Source organism: Emydura macquarii, unplaced genomic scaffold, assembly GCF_026122565.2.
Source record: "Emydura macquarii macquarii isolate MOO-44397 ecotype Brisbane River unplaced genomic scaffold, CSIRO-AGI_Emac_v2 contig_2422, whole genome shotgun sequence".
Classification (NCBI taxonomy): domain Eukaryota; kingdom Metazoa; phylum Chordata; order Testudines; family Chelidae; genus Emydura; species Emydura macquarii.
The window spans coordinates 1259891-1282072 of NW_027132559.1; the positions used below are offsets into that span (position 1 = coordinate 1259891).

The 22182-nt window shown below is 42.2% G+C and overlaps 1 protein-coding gene across 5 annotated transcripts in view; it reads right to left on the bottom strand.

Moving 5' to 3' along the window:
- FYCO1 (FYVE and coiled-coil domain autophagy adaptor 1) overlaps positions 1-22182 on the bottom strand; it is an 82063-nt gene that overhangs the window by 37485 nt on the left and 22396 nt on the right. For 3 of the 5 annotated variants that reach the window (XR_010922319.1, XM_067561742.1, XM_067561743.1), the window contains exons 8-16: positions 21811-21954; positions 21157-21250; positions 17046-19676; positions 15187-15279; positions 14297-14415; positions 11750-11917; positions 7644-7793; positions 5557-5762; positions 5031-5175 (exon numbers count right to left, since the gene is read on the bottom strand). Coding sequence is in view for 4 of the 5 variants with exons in the window: in XM_067561742.1 (XP_067417843.1) it covers positions 5031-5175; positions 5557-5762; positions 7644-7793; positions 11750-11917; positions 14297-14415; positions 15187-15279; positions 17046-19676; positions 21157-21250; positions 21811-21954 (3750 nt within the window). In the remaining variant the exon portion in view is untranslated. The remainder of the gene's footprint in view (positions 1-5030; positions 5176-5556; positions 5763-7643; positions 7794-11749; positions 11918-14296; positions 14416-15186; positions 15280-17045; positions 19677-21156; positions 21251-21810; positions 21955-22182) is intronic. The other 2 variants (XM_067561744.1, XM_067561745.1) reach the window with 2 other exon arrangements.

The window sequence follows — 22182 nt, forward strand, 5'->3', positions numbered from 1 at the left end:
TCCACTGTTACACTGGTTTTACACCACTGTGATTCCCTAGAGGAAAGTGAAATCACACCAGTGTAACACTGTGTAATGAAGTAGAGAATCAGGCCCTTATTTGTTTTTCTATTTTAAATTAAATCTCCTTGAAGTAAATCCAGCCCTGGTGTGGGTTGGTGCCAACTCCACTGGTTTCAATGGAGTCTCACTAGGGATGAATTTGGCCTTTGTTTTCTTTGGGTAAAACAGTGTGTTCATCTTTTAGGACTGTGCAAACACTTAGGGTTTGCCTGCACTAGGGTTTTTAATCTCAAGATAACTGATTGCCCATAAAGTTTAGGAGGCTAACACATTGGTAAAGGCTACTGCGGACCCTCCACAAATGCCTATGCCAGGACACAAGATTTTGTGGTCCACTTTAGGCTGAGCTCAGTTCTGGACCAAACATTTAAGGAATGTCCACACCAGCTTTTACAAATGTGTTAGCCACCTTTAGTTAACTGGCAATTAATTAACTCAAGATAAAAATATTCTAGTGTGGATCCACCCCTACATGCATGCTTAACTTTATACATGTGAGGAGTCCCTCTGAACTCAGTTGGAGCGGGGCCTTAGATTATAAACTCTTCTGAGCAGGAACTGTCTTCATTCCTTGTATTGTGCAGCACCACGCACAGTGTGAAACAAATGACAAATATCACTGTGAAACAAATAATAAAAAATAATGGGGATTGTTCATTTGAGGAACAGAGCTTTTAACTGATGATAACATATTGATGATATCAGAATTAATTATTTTCGGGGATCCCTGCAGAATCTCACCATAATGAGACAATGTGTGACATATATGTAAGTTTCCAAGACATTGTATGGGACAGTATTCCACTGGCTACTGTTTCAATCCGTTTTAAAATGTCACTAATGTTTCACCTCATTGTCACTGTTCTTTTTTAGGATTGCTGCAATGATATAACACTTGTAAGTAGTTAAAAATGAAAATCTTTGGTATATTATTTCTGCTCTTTCCTTTCTGGCAGTGTGATGATAAACAGCTTGGGCCAGATTGCCAGCTGGAGTAAATCAATGCAGCTCTACTGAAGTGAATAAAGCGGTGCAGGTCTACACCAGCTAAAGATTTGGCCTGTCCTGCCCCCAAACCCCAGTATTTATTTGCTATGTGGATTTATGTTTGCTGAGCTGAGCTGCAAAGGCCTGAGTGTGGCACCTACATTTCTGGTGCACGCATCTCACTGCCCACAGAAGTAGCTGTGAAATCTCTAGTGCTGTAAAAGGCATTGCTGCCTGTGCATGTATTAACAAGAGTGTACCACACAACATTTTGAATTGCATATAAATTCTAATATCTTTTCAGAACATGAAACCACAGAATAATTCACAAATCACACACAGGAAGCAAAGTTATATCTGACTAACATTCAGCATGTCGTCGTAGGCAATACATAGATGGAACTGATCAGCAGATCTTTTTTATATATATATACACACACACACACATATATATTATATATATATATATATATATATATATATATAAAAAGAAGTAGAGCTAATCCTGGGGACCCACAAAACCCACAGCCAAGGAGGACGTCCAGTCTGTAGGAGACCCCAAATTCACATGGGACCATGTGGTCTATAAATGCCTGCGTATGCTGATCTGTGCTAAAAGCAGGTTGAAGAGATGCATGGTTTCTGCTAGTTTATACCGGAAAATGGCCCATCAGTCAGGTTCTCTCTCAATACCTCTGTGAAGGAAAGTGACAAAGGAACATGTCTCTCTCTCTTTACCCCAGTTACATGTAGGAGGGGAGATCTGCCATCCTCTTCTGTTGACCACGTAAGGGGTGACAAAGCAGAGGTAAGAGGCTAGAGTAAAAGGAGAGACTGAAACAGTCCTGAGACCAAAGGATAACCAACCTGGGGCCCTTTAAGATCATGATATAAAAGAATGAAGGGCAATGCATAAGAAATGGCTCTGAATAGCCTATGGAAAGCAATGAAGTCAAAGACTATTTTCCAGTTTTCTTATTTATAGATTGTGGAAAATGGGGATAGTGTAAAAACACTGCCACAGCGTAATGCAGAATGCTAATGATTTGGTACCAGATGCCTTCAAAGTGGCTTACAGTTTTGGTGGCTTCCTCAGCAAGAGGCTGACTGCAAGATGAACAGAGAGCCTGGTCCTAGCCTCAGAGCTCACCTGCTCTCCCTCAGGCTATGTTTACACTGGCGGCGGCAAATTCGCCACCGCCAGATCGATCTTTCATGATCAATTGAGCCGTCAGTGAGACCCGCTCAATCGATGAGGGAGTCGACTGAATAAGTCCACCCCCTCAACTAGCGTAGCGCTGAGCCGATGGGCACATGTGAACTCTGCGTGGTTTGCATAACTCCCGTCGACTGCTGCCGAATTTCCGGGTAAGTGTGAACAAGCCCTCAGTGTTGTGTTCCCAAGGGCTGACTCACATTTTGCTTCGCTGGCCTCCCTCTGCCAACAGGAGAGAAATCTCCTGGGTTCCTCATCCAAGATGCCTTACCATCTTGTTTTGCTGAATCATGATGAAGATCATCAGATGACTTTGGGAAAACTTTTCTCACCTCACTTTCCCCAGCTATAAAATGATGACAATGCTAAATGCCCAGGTGAGTTACAAGGCTAAATTCACTCATACCTGTAAATGCTTCAAGATCCTTTGAAGCATTACAGGCACCTAGATTTTTTTGCCAGTGGGTGCTCCTTTACGCCCCCTCCCCCAAAGAGCCCCTCTCACCCGCTCTTTTATGCCCCCTCTGCCTTAAGGGCGAGTGATGGGGGGGCAACAGGGAGTGGAGAGGAGTGAGTGATGGGGGGGCCTTGGGAGAAGGGGAGGAGTGAGAGCAGGAAGAGGTGAAGCAAGAGCGGGGTCTCAGAGGGAAGAGGCTGAGTGGGAGCGAGGCTCAGGATGGAGCATGGCGGGACCAGTTTGGGTGTCGGTGGCCCCCCACTTTTCCGGAGTTTTTGGTGGCGACGGTTCCAAAGCCAGCAGGCTGGCGTGCCTCCAAAAGGGAGGTGCGCCACATCTGGCATTTCTTGCCCCAATTTTGGGAGGCTTAGCCTCCCCAAACCTCTTATATCCGCTGCCTATGCTGTGGCGCGGGGATTTTTTTTGGTGGGTGCTTGATCCCAGAGCACCCATGGAGTCGGCACCTATGCCTATACGCTGTGGCGGTGGGTAATTAACAAAATAACATAGATACAATATACAAAGTATATCAGCTGAGAAATAAAAGTCAGAATTTAAACATATTTTGTTCCAGCTAAGCAAGTATAGTCTACCTTAGACACAAATAGCAAGTCAGTGTGGTTTATACAGGAACTAGTCATACAAGGGACAAAACAATCTAGCTCTGGCTTTTTAACTACAGACTTGATAGTTTGAGGTTGCTTTTAACCTGACATTCAGAAGGTTTGTCACCACAATTTTTCTTCCCTGGTACCAATGAACAACATGTGGGTAGAGGATTTCTGCAACGTATTTTTTTTTCTTTTGACATATATAAAAATAAAAATTATACTTCAAAATTTTGCCAGGAACTAATATTAGCGAAGAGACAGCCTATACCATTGTATACCTTTATTTTGGAGGTAGAATATATTTTACTTTGGATATTGTTTTTATATTCAAATGATTAAAACACAATGAAAATTGAAACTTTTAATTAATATAGAGATATACATAAAATATATTAATGCAACATTAAGTTTGCAAATTTAAACAGAGAATCTATCAATTCTTTCCTATTGCTGATATATGCTGACGTAGATGGAACAAGTGACTGAAATCTACACTATGATATGCATGCTTCCACTTTCTCTGGGGAAAAGAAAAGGTGTGGTGGATTTAGCTATATAACTGTTGTTCCTTTGTTTTCTGTGTTGTATCTTTATATAACTATTTAAATAATAGCATAGAGAGTACACTTATTAAGTTTGCGGATAATACCAAGCTGTGAGGGGTTGCAAGTGCTTTGGAGGATAGGATTATAATTCAGAATGATCTGGACAAACCGGAGAATTGGTCTGAGGTAAATAGAATAAAATTCAATAAGGACAAATGCAAAGTACTCCACTTAGGAAGGAACAATCAGTTGCACACATACAAAATGGGAAATGACTGACTGCCTAGGAAGGAGTACTGCGGAAAGGGATCTGGGGTTCATAGTGGATCACAAACTAAATATGAGACAACAGTGTAATGCTGTTGCAAAAAAAGCAAACATGATTCTGGGATGTATTAGCAGGAGTGTTGTAAGTAAGACATGAGTAGTAATTCTTCCGCTCTACTCCGCGCTGATTAGGCCTTAACTGGAGTATTGTGTCCAGTTCTGGGCACCAGATTTCAGGAAAGATGTGGACAAATTGGAGAAAGTCCAGAGAAGAGCAACAAAAGGTCTAGAAAACATGACCTATGAGGCAAGACTGAAAGAACTGGGTTTGTTTAGCCTGGAGAAGAGAAGACTCAGAGGGGACATGATAACAGCTTTCAAGTACATAAAAGGTTGTTACAAGGAGGAGGGAGAAAAATTGTTCTTCTTGGCCTCTGAGGACAGGACAAGAAGCAATGGGCTTAAACTGCAGCAAGGGAGGTTTAGGTTGGACATTAGGAAAAACTTCCTAACTGTCAGGGTGGTTAATCACTGGAATAAATTGCCCAACGAGGTTGTGGAATCTCCATCATTGGAGATTTTTAAAAGCAGGTTAGACAAACACCTGTCAGGGATGGTCCAGATATTACTTAGTCCTGCCATGAGTGCAGGGAACTGGACTAGATGATCTCTCGAGGTCCCTTCCAGCCCTATGATTTTATGTTCAGTTCAATAAAGATTGTCATAAGAGAAACATTGGACTTTACTTTGGGTATTTCCCTGAATTGTTGTTCTCTTAATCTAAAATAAAGTTTAATCTGACGGAGAGTGTCTGTTTTCTCTTTATGGACAGAAAAAAACACAACATGAGGCTCCAGTTTAAAATTAAACAGTGTTTTACTCACAGATCTGTCACACTCTGGTCCAAAGACTCTACTTCAGCTTGATTTTCATTATGGATAGAGTCAGATTCCTGCACTTGGCACAGTTCCTCATCTGTGATTATATCAAACACGACATCATCTGGTGGTGTGGAGGTTTCATTTGTAACTGTGCCATAAAAGTACATCAAAAGAAACGCAGTCATAACATTACAGGAAGGATCAGTGGTCTTGTTTTATAAGAAGCGCTTTTATGTGTGGGCCATTATTCTGCATACACGGTAGTTTAGCATACTGCAAGTGCTAGAGGGTCTCTCCTGGGTGACTCATCTGCACTAAAATATAAATGGGAATTTGTAACAACCTATCAGTATTAATATATACTAACAAGCTCCACAACTGCTGTGGGACAAATTCTGCCTTGACTTACACCACATTAATATTATTGGGGTTGCAGAGAGTGTAAATCAGGCAGGATTTGACCATATGAGACCTAGCAGGAAGCCCAATAATCTCATTTATCTCACATTTGCACATGAAAAGGACTAACCTGTCACTCCCTGGGTCGGACACACTGGTGAATTTAGCAGAGCCGGTGGTTCTTCTTGGCTGGAATGGGATCCAGAGTCATCCGTGTAATCCACAATCACCCTCGGTTTATTAAAGCAAGCTCTACAGCACCGCTCCTTCTTGCCGCTGTGTTTGGTCATCATGTAGTTGTTACAGCAGTAGTAGCAGAAAATGCGACCGCACAGTCTAGAAATTAAAAACAACAAATGCAGAGGCATGAGAACATTATACCTATTGCTAGGGCCCTACTAAATTCACTGTCCATTTTGGTAAATTTTACAGTCGTAGCATTTTAAAATCTTGAATTTCATGGTTACAGATATTTAAATCTTAAATTCTACAGTGTTGTCATAAACCATAAATACATATTTAAAAATATAAACATGTAAAGCCCTTAAGTCAGCGTTTCAAACTGGGGATATGACCTAAAAGGGGATCACAAGGCTATTGTAGGTGGGGGTGTGTGATGTTGCCACCCTTACTTCTTTGTTGCTACTAGTGGTGGTACAGACAGGTGGCAATACCATACCATGCCACGTTCACTTCTGTGCTGGGCTCCTGGCCAGCAGCTGCCACTTTTTGGCTGCCCAGCTCTGAAGGCAGCACAGAAATAAGGGTGGCAATGCCAGAACCACCCCTACAATAGCCAGATTTCATGGGGGAGAACAGATTTCACGGTCAGTGATGTGTTTTTTGTGGCAGTGAATTGGGTATGGCCCAGCTATTGCTTAAAAATAGAATGATCTAAGATGTACATTGACGGTGCTTGGGGACCTGGTCAGAAAAGTCATGTATCCTGAGACAGCAGGAATGTTTTGTAGGTTACATGGAAAAATTCACAAGAAGGACAATTCTGCCTTTGAAGGTTAAGCAAGACTTCTTGGACTGTGAATGTCCAGAGGGGCATATTTTTTTTATAGTCTCAATAAAAACAAATTACACTGGAACAGAAGTTTCCAGATGGAAAAAAACAAACAAACAATTAAAAATACAATATACAAACGTAAGTACAAGAAGTAAAGAAGACATATTTAATTATTTTTGATGGGCCAGATCTTGCTATTGAAGTCAATGGCAAGACACCCATTGATTTTAATGGAAGAAAGAACAGGCCAGGTATCTATCCATCCCTAACCTAAATCCTTCCTCACCTAAGCTGCACAGCCTCCAAAAAAGGGGAGAAGAAGCAATATAAAATATTGGCTCCTGTGCAGTCAGAAAGACAGACAGACAGACAGACAGACACGGATATTTAGTCATTATTAGAACTGGTCAAATATTTTTTTAATTGATTTGTTAACAGTTTTTTGATTAAAAGAACCCAGTTCAGTTTGCTGCCATACATTAGGTGTTAATACTAGATGTTTTTCATAAGTATTCAGACAACCACTGGATATTGGTGAAAATTTTGCAAGTTTCACAAATGTCAGTAGAAATCATTCTTCACCTGAAAAAATCATACTGAAAGTGAGTGATTAGCTATTAACTAATCATCACACAGTATTCTCTACTTTAAAAGGTAATTGATTCAGAGAACAGTTCCATGTGACTTAAGTGATTATTTGCACATCTTGAATAAAGAGTCAACAGTCACATGCCACCCCACTGCCTGAAATTTGTTCATCCAAACACTGTAAGTATATCTAGAGAAATCATGAACATGTAACTATTAATTCCCAAACAGAAAAGGGTTAAAATTTGCAGCAAATAATTCAATCAGCTCTCAGATTTTTTGAACAGACTACATCAAAATCAAATCTTGCTATTTAGAGTAATCATTTCTCACCATATCTTTTGGTAATGAAAGTTATGCTTGTATAGAACTTAATTCAATGGGGCATCAATCCTGATTGGGTCAATACCGTAATAAAATAATAACAGTACCATCTTACTTAACAATTTTTAAAGCATTTATACCATGTTCAGACAGCGTATAACATATTATACATACTATAACAATGTATGCCTGGGGACACTGTAAAATACTGAAACGCTGAATATTTTCCATGTAACCTATCATATTTACTTCCATGTTTTTAACAATATGTCATAGCTCAACAAACTGACCTGCAGTGGTGTCGGCGCATCATCCAACTAAACTCTCTCTGACAGCCCAGGCAACGATTTACTTCTGTATCACCAAGCCATCTTTGCTCTTCACTGAGCTTCTGCTGAAATTCCAGAGCATCTGATTTCTGCCAAAGGGCATCCTTATCCCTATGGAGACAAGTTTAAAGAAAAGCAATACATTTTAGAAATGTCTCTGTTTGTTTTTAACTAATCTCAAATCTGCCTCAGAAGAAAACACTACAATTTAAAGTGTTGTTGTTTAACTCTGAATTACACAAATCTGAAATAGCCCACTCCCAGCACTTTTAACTAAGTTACACTGGAATTTACAAATGTATATCCACCATCAAAAGGTCTGAGTGGCGTTTGCAGACAGAATCTCAGAATGTAAGAATTGCCATACTGGATCAGTACCATGGCCCCAGTTCAGGAAAGCATCCCTAATTAGGAAAGCACTTAAGCATGTACTTAAAATTAATGAATTAATGAATCAAGACCCAGGTTGCAATCAATGAGCAATGCCTAGAAAGCTTCTGATGAAGGCACAATATTCTCCTTACTGCATCCAGTTCTATTGTAGGCCTGGGACTTAACTCACCCCCATATTAAACCAGCCTTGGATGAAACTCAGGGATTTCACCACTAAAATTAAGGAAAAAAATGCTCCACTGATGGTAAAGCACCTCCACCTCAGGAATGCCCCTATCAAGATTATAACAGGTTGTAAAGTAGAGACACCCAGGCACTGGGAAGTTTAGGGAAAAACCCAGTAAATGGTAAAATAGATAACATGAGCACTGACCAGTGAATTTATGCTGACCATCTGCGAAAACAAAGAGGATCATAAATAAGTTACAATTTGGGCATAAGAAATACAATGGAAAAAAGACTTGAGCAGGGAGGAGAAAACATAGGTGCCAGTACACGATTGGTAAACTTTTGTTACCTAGGGGTACTGAATAATGGGATAGGTTTAGTACATTTAAAGAAGATAGCTAGTTTTACCTATATAATGTAAATGGAAAACAATGGGAACCATCGCTGGACTGCAGTTCAAACTCTAGCTGCTAGAACTCTAGCTGTCTTCACGACCATGACGTGCAGAGGCATCACTGGCAACCCCAGACGAGTGGATCCTGACTGGCCATCGGGCGAAGTTTGTCTGTATATTGGGAGTGGTGAGCGTGACAGAGTTGCTTGGCATAGGTATTCTGTGTGTGTAGCTAATAAATAGATGTTTAGAGCATGGTTGTGCAAGGCTCTTTCACTGGGAAAAAATCCTGCAGAGCCGTAGAGCGTTGAGCCCTGTGGGTACAGGTTTGGCCAGGTTTTTCCCTGAGCCCCATGGGCATGGGTAGGTGCCTTACACCCCGAGCCCTCGGTAGGGAAAGGCTGGGGAACCTAAATTAACTGAATCGTGCCTGGAGCCCTCAGTAGGGTATAGGCGGGGTGCCCTAAATTTTTTCAGGTAACACTATCAAAGATATCCCAGAAATGCATTTGGATCAGATTGCCGCTTTAAGCCACGGCTTGCTCTGCGGGAGAGTGAAGAGAGCTGCACTGCAGAGGACCCACCGAGAATTCCACCTGGGGCTCCAGCTGGGTGGGGTGCATGTTACTGGAAGTGTTCTGTCAGCTTTTGAAAAGATATGGTGTAGACTCCCTCTTGCATTCGTGTACATTAGTGCATAGTACATTGCATTAGTGTTGCAAAGATCAGTGTACAAGAGGGTGGAATTTAGGCTCTTGAGGGTGGAGGTGCATCAACAGCAAAAAAAAAAGTTTTGCAGCATTTGTGGTTAATTGTTAAGTGAGACCTCAAACCACAAAGGCTAACAATGCAGAGATAACTGTCCCATGTCACACAGCTCAACTTTGCATCTAGGCTTAGGAGCAGAATCTTCTGCCCTAGTTACAAGGGAGGTTGCACTATATATTTGACAAAGTGAAGGACTGGGAGTTAGGAGTTATAGTCTCAGCTCTGGCATTAACTTGATCTGAGGTCTTGGTCATGTCATTTAATCTCTGTTTCTTAGTCTACCTATCTGTAAAATAGACATGATAATACTTAACTACCTCACAGGGTTTATGAGGATTGATTAGTTAATGGCTACACAACTCTTTGAAAATGTTAAGTGATATCAAGGACTAAGTATGTGAGCCAAACTTTGCTCTCGATGACATCTTCTTCCAGCTCCTCAGGGTATAAGGTACACCAGCTTAGACTCTTACACACTTGTCAGTTGCTGTACTGAGATCAAAGGGATTCTAAATTAGCATAAGGGAGACTTCACTTATGCATCACCTGTGAATCTGACCTCTGGAAAGAATCAAGAAGTGAGAAAGAAATGCTACCTATCTTGACCCTACTATATATTTAGTCACCAAGACCACCCGGTGCAGGAAAGGTAATAAAAAAAGGGCTCCATCTTTTTCAGCGACTTCACAGGTTTCTGTCTTCTTGGTCACCAAAAACAGATGTCAGCTAAGATCACAACTCCTTGGAAAGGCCAAGAAAACAGACATTAATAAGAAACCCCACATTTTCTTGTCTGACTGAACAATATCAAAAGCTTGTGTGAGTCCTGACCAGAAGAATGTGCTAGTGCTCTGGATGTGCATTATGAGCTAATAAACCATTGAGAGTTTTGACAGTATTTGGAAGAGAAATACCTGATGCAGGTTTCTCAGATTAAAAGGAGGCAGGAACTACAGTATTAGCTCCTACTCCTGAACCAGACTCAGGTAGGTAGATGACTCAGGAAAGGAATGACACAGTAAAAGGAACAATCCTCTGAGGAACAGTTGAAGTCTAAAGCTGCACTGGGTTTTCACTCTTCATCTACTAAAGGTGGAGAGGTTTTTGTGGTGCATACAAGCTTTTGTGCAAAGAGAAGAATATGCAGACATAATGTAAAGAAGTGAGAAACCACTATGAGTACCTCGTTTCTGTTTAACAAATTGTTTGGATTACGTACAGGCAACATAATTTAACACCTTTAACTGAATTTCCTGCATGTCTGCAAGTTATACAAGATCCAAGACTCAGATTGCTGAAAGACAAACCTTCAATTTTTTAACATAAGCGACAAACTGTATTTTTTCTTGTTCGCTCCAGTAGTGTTATGATACACATAGGCAGTCTACAGAAGTGTTCCTTCAAGAGACAGGAGAGCTGGATTCAGTTTACAGCTCTACTCCAAACTGCATGTGTAACCGTGGGCATGCCACTTGGGGCCAGATTTTCTTTAGTAGTTTAATCAGAACTAGATTTCCAAATGGGACGCATCCAGCAGCTCCCATTGTGACACTCGTAACCAGATTTTCAAGAGAGGTCAGCACCCATTAACTTCAATGAATCTGCACCAATTTACACCAGCATAGAGTTTGCCTGTTAAGTTTGCTATCTGGAGGCTGGTCACACTGGGCTCAATCGTGTGCCAGCCTACAGGCCAGGACAGAGGACTAAGAGGAGTGGGAGTGGGATGACTCCTTGCTCCCCAGTGTGGGCTACCCACATTATGGCTCAGGATGTAGGTGGGACAGCAGTCACTGCTGACCCATTACCCCCGCACCCATGAGGGTGAATGGGGCATGGGTGAGCAATGAGTGGAACCCTGAACGTATTTTTCACCCTTCATTTCCCCACAATGCACTGGTCAGCATAATAATTTGGTCCTTGCCCAGCCCCTTCTCCAGGGCAGACTGCAAAGTGCTCTCTGTAAGTGATGGATGCTGGAGAGAAGTATTTGCTAGAAAAAATACTGAAACGTTTTTGGTGGGGCAGGAGGAAGAACATATGCCATGCATAGAATGACATGGACTTTGCAAAAGAGATGCAAGCAGAGAAAAAGCTAGATCACATGTTGGCTATTTTACTTTCCATAATGTGCCTTAAGCAACAAACCCAACTGCCAATGTTGTTTCACAGAATGTGGCTATTATACATTTATTTTCTCTTCAGGAATAAAAATTAATTCCTTCCTACAGGATCATTTAAAATCCTCCCCATTGGACTGTTATAAATCATTTTTTTAATACCAACCTGAGAAGTTCTATCAAATGTTCTTCAAGGAATTGCTTTGTTCTAGTTTAATACCAACCTGAGAAGTTCTATCAAACGTTCTTCAAGGAATTGTTTTGTTCTAGTTAGATCATCTAGTTCTGCCAACAACTTCTGGTCATTGCTCTCTCTGTCTGCTCTTGCCTTGTTGACTATGTCACCATACTCTTTGACTTGCTCTTTCACTTTGTCAGCTTCCTCTTGGGTCCTGTTTAAATGCAAATTAAGTGTTGTTCTTAAAGAAGCCCCTTCTGCCATTGATCTTGATGAAATGTGTAGTTTTAATGAACTCTCTTTCTCAGTGTGAACACAATATTGCAATTTAACAACCCTTTTTAGTTTTTTGACATCTTTGAAGCGGTACAGAGATACCTTATCTGTGGGCACCTTTGACAATCAGTAACTTCTGGGGATCAGGGTCCTATTTCCTGCTCCCTTTTCATAGCTGTGTTTGTGATGGCTGCCCTCTTGGCTGAATACCAGGGATTGAACCAGGTAGCACAAGCGGCTATAGCTTAAGCTAAGAGCCAAGGCTCTCTAGGTGGGTCTGCAAAGACTAATATCCCCTGTAGACAGGTCACAGAGGAAGAGCCACAGCACACATTTATCAGTGGGTTACATGTCCTCAGAATATCTACTAAGCATGCTATTAATTATTGGCAGTACCACCAAACAAAAAACATCTGCAAAAGAGCTAAAAACCATTTACCACTGAGTACAAGAAATAATGACAAGCTCTGCTAATTAGGACATCACTTGAGCATCTCATCCAGACAAATTTGCCTGATTTCAGGTGGACAGAGTGAAAGACTTAATCAGGTTTGATTTGATTTCTAGTGTATTAATTTCAGTCAGCAGAGCAACTTAAAACTAGAGAGTTACTCACAGTCTCAATGGTAAAACAAACAAACAAACAAACAAACAAACTTGACAGTCTTCAGACGAATAAACTTAATCAGTAGACTTCCAGTTGGCATACGGGATGACCTCTCAGGATCAGACACTTGGTTTGTGTAAATTAGTGTCCACTGATTTCAATGAAGCTACTTCTGTTTACTCCAGATGAGCATCTGGCCCACAGTGTTGACAAGATGGATCACCAAGGCATTGTCTTTAGTTTCTTTAGCTCTAACCCAGTGCGCACTGCGTTGTAAGAAGCTAGTGTGGATATAAACAGAAATCTGAAAAAGCAATTAAGGGCCCTGATTCTGAAGTCCTCGTTCAGGCCTACATTCCAACCCTCTTTTACATGACAGCAAGATGAGTGTTCGCTCCTCACTTCCAGGTAACAGCTCTACACAGTGAAAATCTGCTCCATGACCAGAGCTCATCAAGTTGCCGAGGGGCAGAGTTTCCATGTAAAGGTGGTCTCTAAGATTACACATCTATACAGCAAGCAGAAACCCACGGCAACGGGTCCCAGAGCCAGGGCCTACGTACTCGGGCTTGCGGGGCTAGCACGAGAGCACTAAGAATAGCTAAGAATAGCCCGCCCCGCCCCCCAGGCTTCAGAGCCCAAGCTCCAGCCTGACCCCAAACATCTACACAGCTATTTTTAGTGCCACAGTGCAAGCCCAAGTCTGCAGACCCAGGCTCTGAGAGTTGCTGTTTCTGTTGCTCCTAATGGAGCAACGCTGATCAATACTAGCCGAGCATATGGCCCAATGTCTGTACTTTTGTTGGGGACGTGACGCATCATGGGGAGTGCTGTCTCCTCCCACTCCGACCTGCGGTCTTCATGGAGGGAAAACTGCCCTGATGGACGCTGTGACGCTCCAGATGACAGCTCCATTATGTAGCTGACAGCTGACTATCCTCTGGACTCATCTAGTTGATTGATAACCAGGGGGACCTGCCCTCCCACATCTGCAGTCACCTCCCGGAGCCCAATGAGACAGAGTCACAGACTCCTGTCTCCAGGCATGGAGCAGAGTCTGGTGGCGATGTAGGTGTTATGCAGCCATCCCTGAAAGGATTCCCCCCACTTCTTGATCTAAGGAGAGGTCCACAGCCCTGGAGTCAGGCCAGGAGGCACTGGTCTTACCAGCTCCATGCTGCAAAACCATTTAGTGCTAGTATTTGTCACCAAGTCCTTACTCAAGCAAAATTCCCATTGAAGTCAATAGACGATCTGCCTGAGCAAGAGCTGTACGATTTGTCCCCTTCAAAAGCAATTCTTACTTTACTCTTGAGACACCACAGAGGGAAGAAAATCAAACATACCCTTGACATAAAATGCAGTGCACATTTTTTCAATCCTCTTTTCAAAGATCAATCAACACTTTTGTAATCTGAATGTTGCATCTGACCCACAATACAAAGCCTAACACCTCACAGAATAGTTTCACGAAGGCAATGAGAAATGCGATGAAAACAGACGATCAGCTAAGTGAACAAAGGGAAGCTGTATTCTAGGGTAATTTCTATGTTTTTCATCTGAACTGCCTCTCTAAGCTTCCTATTCAATGTTTATGTATTATTTCCCTTGCCTCATATATTGTACACAGCAATATTTTGTACATTATGGTGACTTATCGCCTGCTTGGCTTCTTACAAATAGTATAAGTGAAATAACCAAAGTGCTAACCTCCCCAAGTGTTTTTGCAGCGATATCACCTCCTCCTCTTTTTTTAGCCTGATGGATTCATATTCAGTCAATTGCTCTGTTGCACGCTCCAGTTTGTTAGACAGATCTGTGTTTATAGCCTAGCAAAATAATAAAATATTTCTGTTTCACATACAAAAACATCACTATATCAACTGTAATTTAGTTACTGTGTCACCCAAACAATACTTTGAAAGGGGAGTTTAAGAAGTCAAACCATTAATTAAAACATCTTATTGTAAAATCAGATACTAATTAGTTGTGTACTGGGGATTGATTACTTATGTCACATTGAATAAGAGATCAGTTGTAAAGTAACAGAGCATTAAACCATGCCAATAATTCTTATTAGCCACTGCATACAGGCTTTGAATGGCTTTTGTCTCATTATCAAAGAATAAAGTCCCAAAGACGATGATGAAGAATAAGTATTCACATCAATATTTAAAACTATTTCACAATCTGAAATAAGTGCTTCAATAGGAAAACTTTGGGGGAAAATGTCAAGTTTATGGCTTCTTCTTTTAAAACAAAGTTAAATGTGAAAGGAAGTGAGAAAGCACCTTTTATATCTAAACTTAGAGGTAACATTTTCAAACTTGGGCACACCTCTACATCTGTATTTAGGTATCTAAGTAAAAGTTAGCTGGTTTAGGGGGTGAGCATGTAGGTTCTTAACTGCTGTTTGTGCCTTCAAAAATCTCCCCCTAGTTTGAGAATTTTGGTCTGCACGTCTTTTATTTATTCAAATGCATTCTCAGGCTCCCAACCAGCTGCCAGACAAGCTGTCTGCCTTGTAAATTCTAACACAAGTGACTACTGATGCAAATACTTTCGCACATTTCCTTGTTTTAATCAGATTAAACACCTACTTGAAGCTCTGCATTCTCTTCCTTTGCAATACACAGCTGGCATTTCTGCTCTTCGAGCTGCTCTTTTATTTTCTCACAGTGTTCACTGACAGCCTGGGGTAGTCAATAAAGCACTTGTTAGAGTTCATGTAAAAGTCATCACCCAGTTTTAAAGTTTCCTGCTGATGCAGCATGGACAATTAAAATATGCTGGGCCAAATGAATCCATTAGTTATAATGGAGTTATAACAGGGATAAATTTGGCCCTCTGAGTGGCTGATGGCAGACCAATTCAAATGAGCATCCCAGGAAACTTTGGGCTTAAGTCATGAAAAAGTCCCCCATTATGGTAGCTAGATGATGTTTTTCCTGCAATTATGATGAGCCATAAGAAAATGGTCTAATTTGCTAAACATGTGAATGCTGTGTTGAAAGTCATGCTGGGAACTAGGAGATGCTCTGTGGGCAAAGAAAGTAGAAAGTAAGCACGTGAAACTTTTTGACATTAGAAGAATCTCAGCGTATACAGAAGTGTGTACGTCGAATCAAACTAGAAGCCTTCACCTCAGAGCTGCAGCAACAGACCCATGGTTCTTTATTCTTAAGGAATTTCTCCCCACATGACCAGGAGTTGAATCAGGGTGGCTTGTGACTGCTTCCTGACACTAGACTTTCCTCTTAGTGGCTGGATCTTGTACAGTAAAAATACCGCTGAGGGTGGGATTTCTAACTTTGTTCTCATTGAAATCAACACAGACTGCAATAGGAGCGAAGTTAGGCCCACACCACACTTCTGAAAATCCCACCATAGGTCTCTAGCTCTTATGTTCAAACAGATAAACTTCAAGGTGTGGACTCAGTGTAACCTGTGCTGTGATACGTGTCAGAGTCTGCAGACTGCCTGAAGCAGTTCCTCTAAGAGGGGGGTGAGTTGCCCTTATTCATATCAACAGATGTTGAAACTTAATGCCTAAAGACTATGTAAACGTTACAAATATTAACTATTTCACTGCTGACCATAGCACACACGGAAAGAGAAGCATGGTCATATTATCAGAGCTGCACAATCTACTGTGAGCATCTTATTTTAGTTTCTGGAGTCGGTGGATGTTGGGTTGTAACTGGATTTTGGGGAGTACCAGTAGGGGTGTTACTGTTATCAGGGAATCAATGGGAACTGAAGGCACTCAGCCCTGTGCAGGAGGTATGCTGCACCTTGCAGGATTGGATTACAGGTACTTTTAAAGAATGGCAAATTGTAGGTTGAAATATTCATAGTTATTTGATTAATAATATTCATGGAAGTCAAGCAATCACTGGGTCTGAAAACCCACATGTTCAATGTTCTGTGGAAAAAGAGGATCCAAACATCCATAGCCGTGTTCCGCTGAACCAGTGTAGTAAAAAGGCTGCAACTGGTTCAGTGTTAGCAGTCAACGGGAATCTACGTTGCTTAGCACAGTGCAGAGCCAAGCTCACAGGGTGTTAGGAACTAAACCAGGGGGTTCTCTAACTTTTTTTGCTGGGACCCACTTTGAAAATATTTCAGGCTGTGATGACACCCCCTTCCCCCCCCCAAAAAAAATGATGGCCCCCTCCCATGCCATGCCATCCTTATCAGCATGCATGGGAGCTGACAGCTTGTGACGATCACTCCCCATAATAACCTCATGACCACCCCAGGGGTCATGACCCCCCATCTGAGAATCCCTGGACTAAACCCTCTGCACTGGTTAAAGCCAGAAGGCCTGTTGCAATCATCTGACCTGCATAACATAGGCCCTTTCACCCAATAATTCCTGCTGTGGAGGGAATTATTCCTATCTACCACGTCAGTGAACACTGTCAAGCACAGTATGTAGAATGTTATATTAACTTACCTTGAATTTTGTCTGATAATTTATAATCTCTGTGCTCATTTGAAATTTTATTGCAGACAGCTCTTCTTTGCTGGTCTCTTGGAAGCTTTGTGCCTGTTTCTCTGCCACTTCCAGCTGTGTTTGTAGGCTGGGAACAGCTGCAGCACATACTTGAGACTCCTTTAGTTTCTTCCTCAGGCCTTCGTTGTCCTGCCTGAGCATGGAGATGTCAAGTTGCAGCCTCTCCTGCTCCTTTGCTGCCTGCTCACCCAGTTCCCTGAGACTCTCAGTGACCTGGGCCAGCTTCTTTTCTGCATCCTCCTTCTCAGAAGTCAAGGTACAGATCTGAATACCAAGTTCAGCCATATCAGTGTTGGTTCTGTGGAGAAGGTCATTGGTTTCTACATTTTCCATTTTAACAGTTTCCAAATATTGCTTAACCTTGGACAGCTCTTCCCTGAGACTCAGCATGTTCTTCTCCAGATCAGCCTTTTGATGGGCTTCCCTGTCCCGCTCTTTTTTCAGAGCTTCCTCTCTTTCTTTACACTTTATCAGCTCTTGCACATGGTTTCTGTTGAGGGACTCATTCTGCTCTTTCAGCTGCTGGATCACTGTCTTTTGTTCACTCAGAACAGTCTTCGTGACGTCCAGCTTGCTTTGCGTCCTCTCCCCCTCCTCAGTTGTCTGCTGACACTTGGCTCGAAGGTCAATCACCTCTGCCTGCAACCTGGACACTTCACTTTGGTTGATGTGCAGTTGCTTTTCGGACACAGCTAGCCTGGAAGCCAGATCTTGTACCTCTTTCTCCTGACATGCTGCCTGCTCCAGCTGGGCCTTCTCCACTGAATCCTTCTCTCCAGTAAGGGATTCAATCAATTTTACTTGGTGAAGGCATGTTTTTTCCATATTTTGCTTTTCCACCTCGAGAGACTCTGTTTTTTCTCGGTACCTCTCATTCTCTGCCTGTAGCTGCTTGCATTGGCTCTCTATGCTTTGCAGTGCCACATCTTTCTCTGTAACCTGTGACCTAAGAGACTCTTCACACTCCTTCAAGGAAAACAGAATTTTTTCCATCTGTAAACCATGCTGTTTGGCACTCTTGTGCTCTGTTTGCAACACAGCTAATGACTCCTTGATGGCATCTTCTCTTTGCCTCAGGTTTTGGTATTCAGAATGCAGAGCCTGTAGCCTCTCTTCCAGGATTTGATTTTGCCTTGTGACGTTCTGCAAGTCTTCATCCAACTGTTTGTTCTGCTCCCGGAGCTTTTTCTCTTTTTCATCCACTGACACCATGGAATCATCAATCTGACTCTGGAGCTGTTTCTCTGATGCTCTCAGCCTGGCCACCTCAGATTCCAAAGAGGCTTTAGATGCTTCCAAGTTTTTCTGCTTCTCTTTCATCTTCTCCTTGGTTTGCTGCAGATCTGCATTCTCAGATTTCAGCTTCTTGCTTTCTTCACCACTTTCGTTCAGTGCCGAGCTTTGCTGCTCGGCGAGCTCCTCCATGTCCTTTATCTTCTGGAAGAGATGATCATTGCTTGAGAGGAGTTTTTGTTTTTGCTCCTCAAGGCTGTGCACGTCCTGACTCAGCTTTGATAAATGACCCTCTAGCAGCGCAAGTTGCTCTGCCAAGGTTTTGGCTTCCTGCTTCAGTGCACCTTCCCTGCAGCGGCACTCTTCCTGGAGTTTCTCTTTTTCTCTTCTTGTCTCTTCAAGATTTTTTTCCAGCGACACCACACGAGCCAGTGAGCCCTTCAGCTGGATCTGGAGTTCAGCCACCTCCTTTCCTTTCCCAGTCAGTGCCTTCTGAAAAGTATCCATTTCTTTTGCCATCATTTCCAGACTCATGAGCAATTTTTCACTCTCCTTTTTGGAGTCAGTGGTGAGGCAATTAAATCTGGATTCCAGTTCTTTCTGTGCCCCCTCTTTCAGCTCCAATTCCGTTCTTGCTGTCGTTAGCTGAGACAGAAGTTCGTTATTTAGTTTCTGGATGTCAGCCTTTTCCTTTTCAGCCTGGTGAAGTTTCTCTAGTAATTCCTGGATCTTTAGGGCAGAATCATAGTGGGTGGTGGTTTGTTGTCCTTTTTCATCCAACATGGCATCAACCTTTGCAATGAGCTCTAGGTTTTTCTGCTCTGTTGAATTTAGCTTGGTCTGGAGCTCACTGATGCAGAGCTCCTTCATGTTGACTGAAGCCCTGGTGGTTCCCAGCTCCTGATTCAAGAGCTGCAATTCTGAGGCATAGTCCTTCTTACTGGACTCCAGTTGCTCAAGCCGTGTGTGGTATTCCTTCTGCTGTTCAGCTGCATTCACTTCTAATACCTGCAAGCATTTCTGTAGGTCATGAACAGTGCTCTGAGCAGAGTGGGAAATCTCACACTGTTTCTGTAACTCCGCTATCATCTTCGTCAGTCTGGAGTTCTCCTCGCTGAAGTTGCTGCTCTTTTCCTTTTCTACTTGCACTTGTTCTTTCTGAAGACGGATGGCTGCCTGTAGTTCCTGGTTCTCCTTCTCTAGCTGATTAATCCAGTCCTGCAGCTCCCTCTGCCTCAGCTCTCCCTGGTCAAGTTCTACAGGTATCTCTTCAAAGCCCTCCAGGTGTTCAGCATTTAATGAGTTATTTGTATCAGGGCTACATGGAAACTCTTGTGTCTAAGATGGGGTGGAAAGGGAAGAATAGAACATTTAAATTGGAAGCAGTTACATTTTTATACATTAAAGATTATGAGTGTACCAGGACTCCATGATAGCTTAATTGTTTTTACTGATTAATATCTGGGGGTGGTGATAATACCACTATTTAAGGGATGCTGTCAAGATAAAAGTCAATATTTTAAAAATCCTAATCCCTGTTACTGATAACCCCTTTGATTATTAATTACTTTTATTTATTTATAAGCATTTCTATAGGGCTCAGCACCCCAGTGTCTGAGGACTTAAAACAAAATACAATTCTAATTTATTTCTATTAATTATTTATTTACTCTTTGTATATTATGCAGCTTAGCCGGTGAAGTTAGACCAGTCTATATTCAGGCACCGATTCAGCAAAGCATTGAAGCAGATGCTTATATCCCATTGACTTTAACATATAGTTAACATTTAACATATAAATGCTGTGCTAGCATTTGAGAACCAGAAAGTGAAGTTATCCAAAGTACCCAATTCAGCAAAGGACTTTAACAGTTAAAGTGCTTTGCTGAGTTGGTAACTTTGGATAACTTCACTTTCTGGTTCTCAAATGCTAGCACAGCACTGTTGGGTGCAAAACTGCAAAGGGAAAGCTTAAAGGAAAGAGGATGGTTTTCATGGATACTAATGAAAACCCTTCTATTCACGAGAGTTTGTAAGCTTTGGGTTTTTTGTTTTTTTAAAGAGGGCTTAAATGTTAAGTTTAATCAATTTGAAAAAAAAGTCCTCTTAGGTTTTTCTTCCAGATGATGGAAGACCCTGGCCACATCCAGTTATCTATCACTGGGTGGTTTACACACAGGCCCCAGTTTCCCAGTCCTTGCGAAGCCGGACCCCCACCCTTTGTAGGCCTTCTTAAGTCTCCTCTGATGGAGGATATAAAAGGAAAATTAAGTGTCTCAGCATCCTGAGAGTAAGTTCTTCCCTTGTCCAGTTGAAAGGGAAAGAGGCCAAGAGTACCTGCTTGCTTCAGTGCTACCTGTGTAGCAGCTTTCGAGGAGTCCTGCTCCTTGAGCTACTGAATCGGGCTCACTCTGTCAGGCCTACACTGGGAGTTTGCTGCACTGCCCACATGGTCGGAGCTGGAGATCTCCTGGATGGGAGCTCCCCTTCTGGGTGTCAGCAGTTTCCTGTTCCGGGTGATCTCTCCTGCCCACTGCCTGCAGTTTCCTCCTTTTTAAAGGCTTCCACCCTACCATCCATGACTGAGAGGGGTGGAGGGACTAGCCCTGTACACAAGGCCTTTCTGGCATCTTCCTCATCTGTGTGCAATCTAGACACCCCATCACACAGCTATTTGACAATTTTCCTTTATGCTTATTGTAGGTTTTTTGATGTTTCCAACTCAAGTCACAAGCATTATACAGCTCCCAGGCCTAAAGACCTTTGGTATGAAGGAAACGCGAAGTATGCCGCATGCATTTCTTTGTCATTCAATTACCTGCAAATAGTTGCTCACTAAACTACTTATGCTTGAACTGCGACTTGGAGGCTTCCACAAATATGCTGAAGAGCCAAGTGAGGACAATGTCCTCCTGTAAACCACAAGAAAAAAAAACAAAACGTCTTTTAATAAAGGCTAAGCATGCGCACACGTGTAATTGGCTGCTCTTACTCTATGGAATCTTTTAGTTATAACCACCATATATGTACTTCTGGCTACTGTGCATGGGGCCTCATAGACTATAAGATCAGAAGGGACCATCACCGTCATCATCTCGTCTGATCTCCTGCACAAAGCAGGCCACAGAACCTCACCCACCCGCTCCTGTAATAGACCCTTAACCTATGACTGCATTACTGAAGTCCTCAAATAATGGTTTAAAGACTTCAAGTACAGAGAATCCACCAGCAAGTGACCCATGCCCCATGCTGCAGAGGAAGGACTCTCAGACTTGAATAAGGATCACATCAGGCCCTTTGTGTTCAGCACAGTAATGACCATGAAGTCCAGGTTGGCCACCAATACGTTACAAGGAGAAGGCGTATGCCTCCTTTCTACACTTAAACAGAAAAGTTGCAGAAGCTTTTGCAAGTCACAGAATCTGTGTTATAGCTAACTGTATCCAAAACAATAATTTTAATACATTATTACCTGGCAAATGTTGGCCAAGCAGCATCTAAGTCATACCCTCTTGACGCCAGGTCAAACTGAACCTCAGTTAGCTCATAGAGTTGACCCACAATGTCAGAACTCATTTTAGACTTCAGAAATGGACTTCTTGCATAGTACCAGTCACTAAAAGAAGAATCAAATGGCACTGAGTAATAAATAAAAGAGGAGCACCTGCAACACTCTCACAAAAAAGAGACAACATAATTATTTGTGACTTCCCAGAAAAGTTACAAGGATCCATTGCAATGCAATCGACATAAATCAGATCCATTGCCCCACATGCAATCTCCTTGCTGGGAGTGAGGGTGGCTCACGGTGGCAGCAGGAGATAAAGAAGCTTATGGATTCCCC